The sequence below is a fragment of the Eleginops maclovinus genome, chromosome 3, assembly GCF_036324505.1.
Source record: "Eleginops maclovinus isolate JMC-PN-2008 ecotype Puerto Natales chromosome 3, JC_Emac_rtc_rv5, whole genome shotgun sequence".
Taxonomy (NCBI): Eukaryota; Metazoa; Chordata; class Actinopteri; order Perciformes; family Eleginopidae; genus Eleginops; species Eleginops maclovinus.
This window is the reverse complement of record NC_086351.1, coordinates 18,244,483-18,248,357: the sequence shown is the minus strand read 5'-3', so window position 1 is coordinate 18,248,357 and position 3,875 is coordinate 18,244,483. Positions and strand designations below refer to the sequence as shown.

The following is a 3,875-nucleotide window of genomic DNA, read 5'->3' as shown; positions in this document are numbered from 1 at the left end:
CAGCTGCATTGTAGTTCCTTTTTTGATTTGCAAATGTGTGTGTATAGTTTTCTCTGTGTCCACACGGGCGCAGTAAAGAGCAATGTATTGTGATCGTGCAATTCAAAGTGCTTGATTTTTAATGTTTCAAACTATTGATGTGTGAGGCCCCCTATGTCAAAGTGTTCCTGTGTGTTTCAGGTGCAGTTTGACAGAAAAATATATAACATACAATGTAGTTTAAACTCAAAAGGTTAGTTGCATCATATTTTCCTCCCTTCTCTTTAGTATTTGTGTCTGTTTGGACTGACGCATCGGAAACAAGAACACTGAGTGTGGCGTAGCGTGAGTCTGAGACTGCCCTTGGGTTTTTGTGCCTTAGCAGCAGTGTGTAAACCACTTTATAATATGAACCACTTGAGCTGTTGTATAACCTACAGACAGTAAACACAACTGTTGTGTTTCAGACACGATGATGACACCATACTAACAGACTTCATCCTGCCGAGTGAGTGAGTGAGTGAATAATTTAAATATAAATAAGAACGTCCTGAATGTTGATCTTGTGCAGGTCTTTTAAATAATATGGTTTTTTTTAAAAGTGTGAGTTGAATGTTACATGTAAGTTCATTTGCTCAAGTGTTGTAATTCAATTCATTCACTTGTTTCACTGTTTTCATTTTAAGCAGCATCAAAGCTGAAAATATTGACAGCTATAATAACTACTTACTTTTAACACTACACATTTTCATAAACTGTGTAAACAATTGAAAAAGCTTCTTGCATAAAAGAGTTTTCTTAGAAATGTGTGGTTCTCACAGGACAGCTACATTACAACATATGATGACTTTATAGAATAGTTAGTTAAAATCAGCATAACTTTAAACATTTAAACTATTCAAATGCAGCAGTAAGATAATTCACCATAAATATACCAGTTATGGTGATCTGAAATACTACTAATCTTTCAGTAAAAAAGAAATGTTTGTGTATTAGATCATAGTTAAGACCAAAGGAAAACATAGGGTTTTAAAGGGGCCCTATGCTCGTTTTCAGGTTCATATTTGTGTTTTGTGCAATGTTCAAAAAGGTCTTTATTGTTCTCATACTGCCTGTGCTAGAGCACCTCTTTTCCCCCTCTGTCTGAAAACAGAGCCCAGTCTGCTGTGATTGGTTAGCTGGCCGGCTCTGTTGTGATTTTTGGACTGCTTAGCAATGTCCCGCCGCTTGGGGTTTTGGAAAAAATAGTTAATCTCCTATCTGTAATCTAGGCTGATAATACTCAAGTCGTTCAACGTGTTTCAAGGCAGTTGAATTCATTCATATACCCATATAGTATTTTATTAATGACCAGCCAGAGCAATTGATAAATCAAAATCTGTCTTTGCTTTACTTTGAACAAATAAAACAACATTTTTCATCAAAAATGATATTCATACACTTATACTTATATTGCTTCATATCTGTTTTACAAACACATTTACATCAGATGATCATCTATTTTCTGTCATCATCGCAAACTAAAAGCTTTGATTGTATTACACTGGCTTTCCTGAAGTCGAGGAATAAAAGGTGAATCACACCAAGCACTCATGTGGAAGATCCCCGACAGACAGACATGGCAGGTGGAAATGCTTGGGATCAGCCCACAAACGGTTCCCCTGAAACATAACAGCATCAAGATCCATACTGGAGTTTTCCCGTGATTTTCCTTACAACAGAGAAAAGTGTGGCTTGATTTGGAATTTGATTGAACCTAGACATTTTAACCAGTTAACCTTTAGGAGTGCATACATACACAATCTTTCAAAAATAACTTTATTTCCCCTGTTGTCCTAATAGGGCGATTCCTAGGCACCTTCGACACAGCAGAAAACCCCTCGTCATACTGGTGCTGTAATGCAATGTTTTATATGGAAAGAGGTTTTTACAGTGCATTTACACTGTGTAAAGCTGAAGGGAATTGAATCTCTGGGCTGAGATAAGCTGAATTCATTATCAGGGATGCAGAATTAAATCCCTTTATTGATTTAAAAAGCCAAACATACCTAATGGGCTTATTAAGGTCCACATCCTGCGTTAGACACTGTAAAGCTTTGTGTTGCATACATTTGAGTCCAAAGATGCTGAGAAAAGGGCTGAAATGTATTCTTTAATGTATGTTTTTCTATATCCACATTCAAAAAACATAATGCTCAGTGTTAACACCAGTGACTTTGTGTTTGACTGCTGTTGGTCTTAAAGGATATTGTATTTCTTACCTGTTCTAATTTTAAAAAAAAATCCAATGAAATAAAAATCCAAACAACGCATCGAAACGCCTGACAAATATTATCCGTGTGGCCTCTTTTAGCTTCTGTAGCACAGACGTCCATTGTCTCGAACATCTATTAAAACCCATCAATGAGCCAAACTGTTTTTTCATTACCATGGACACACACACACACACACACACACACACACACACACACACACACACACACACACACACACACACACACACACACACACACACACACACTCCTACTGTTTAAGTGAGGCTTTGTAAAGTCTACGGTACCCAGCTGATTATAATAACTGATGTAAGAATGAAACCACAACTTGGTGAGCTGTTTTAATGATTTATTAAGAGTGGAGAAGTCAGAAAGTATTGAGAGATGCACTGTTGGTTATATTTTTTTCATAGGATTTCCTCACAATAACAACAATATAGAATATTGTCAGCCTTATCCCCATTCCTTGTGCTTGAATTTAGTTAAGTAGCGTTTTGGAAAGTGCTCTTAACTTCAGCCTTGAGATTCAGAGTCCACAGATTTACCCTATAGGATATATTTCTCGTCTCTACTTATATTTTATGATGCTGAGCTCCTGTCCTGTCAGCCCTTGGTTAGAGTGAGTGCAGTGTGAGAAGGGCTCATTCGTTTGTGGGTTTTTATTGGCGGTGATGGGAGTGGTTACTTTACAAATGCAAGCCTTTTCTTTAGGAGGCGTACTCATACTCCTCTGCACTGCGTCGTCCAAAGTCCATCCAGCCTTGGTAGTCTCTGTCCTTTATCCTGTGGGCGGGGGACAGGCCGCTGGCTCTGCTGGTGAGGGAGGATCTGCCCTGGTAGGGGGAGGCTGGGGGAGGCAGAAACAGGAAGATTTGATGAGGACAGGAAGGAAAAAACATGATTGCATGCACATTTTTCTTCCTATACAGTAAAATGAATATATAAGAGGTTGTTGAGGTAACTCATGCTGAATTGTTTGATTATACCCCCCACCAGGTGAGCTGTGCAGGTCTCCCAGTCACACAGTGTTAACTTGAAGGAGCAACAGAGTGACAGCGACAGAGAGCGCAGAGTGGGAGGTCAGGGGACGAGTGGACGGGGAGGTATGGGAGGAGATAGCGAGCTGGAGAGAGGCGGGACATGGCAGATGGTGGGACTACAGGCTCAGCATGAGTGACGGCAGATAGAAAGATAGAAATAACAGGACCAAGAGGAGAAGACGAGAGGATGGTTTTCTTGAGAGGACAAAAGGGAAAGCTGTTTTTGTTCCTAATACTTTCTATTAAACCTCTCACTGTGCATGTGACCGCTCACCTTTCCTGGAGAGGAGTCTGGCCAGGAGCTGGCTCAGGCTGATCCGAGCATCTGCGGTCTCTTGGGATGGGTTGTAGTTGGCGAGCTGCCCTGAGGGGGGACCAGGGGCCGAGCGGGCCAGGCGTGTGTGGTGGGATGAGGGGGGAGCCATGCTGTCTGACACCAGAGCCTCACCCTCTGCTCTCTGGGACTAAAGTGGACAAACAGGAAGAGAGATTAGGAAAAACCTCACATCCTGAAATCAGGATTGCATGATCTTTTGGTTCGACACAGCCAAGATACTAAAAATAAATATGATGGTAATAATGA

At 40.5% G+C, this 3,875-nt stretch overlaps 1 protein-coding gene across 1 annotated transcript in view; it reads right to left on the bottom strand.

Annotated features, from left to right (window-relative positions):
• Positions 1-2,584: 2,584 nt before the first annotated feature.
• LOC134862009 (cholecystokinin-like) overlaps positions 2,585-3,875 on the bottom strand; it is a 4,344-nt gene continuing 3,053 nt past the window's right edge. The window contains exons 3-4 of the mRNA XM_063879659.1: positions 3,567-3,756; positions 2,585-3,099 (exon numbers count right to left, since the gene is read on the bottom strand). Coding sequence (XP_063735729.1) covers positions 2,960-3,099; positions 3,567-3,756 — 330 coding nt within the window. The 3' untranslated portion in view covers positions 2,585-2,959. The remainder of the gene's footprint in view (positions 3,100-3,566; positions 3,757-3,875) is intronic.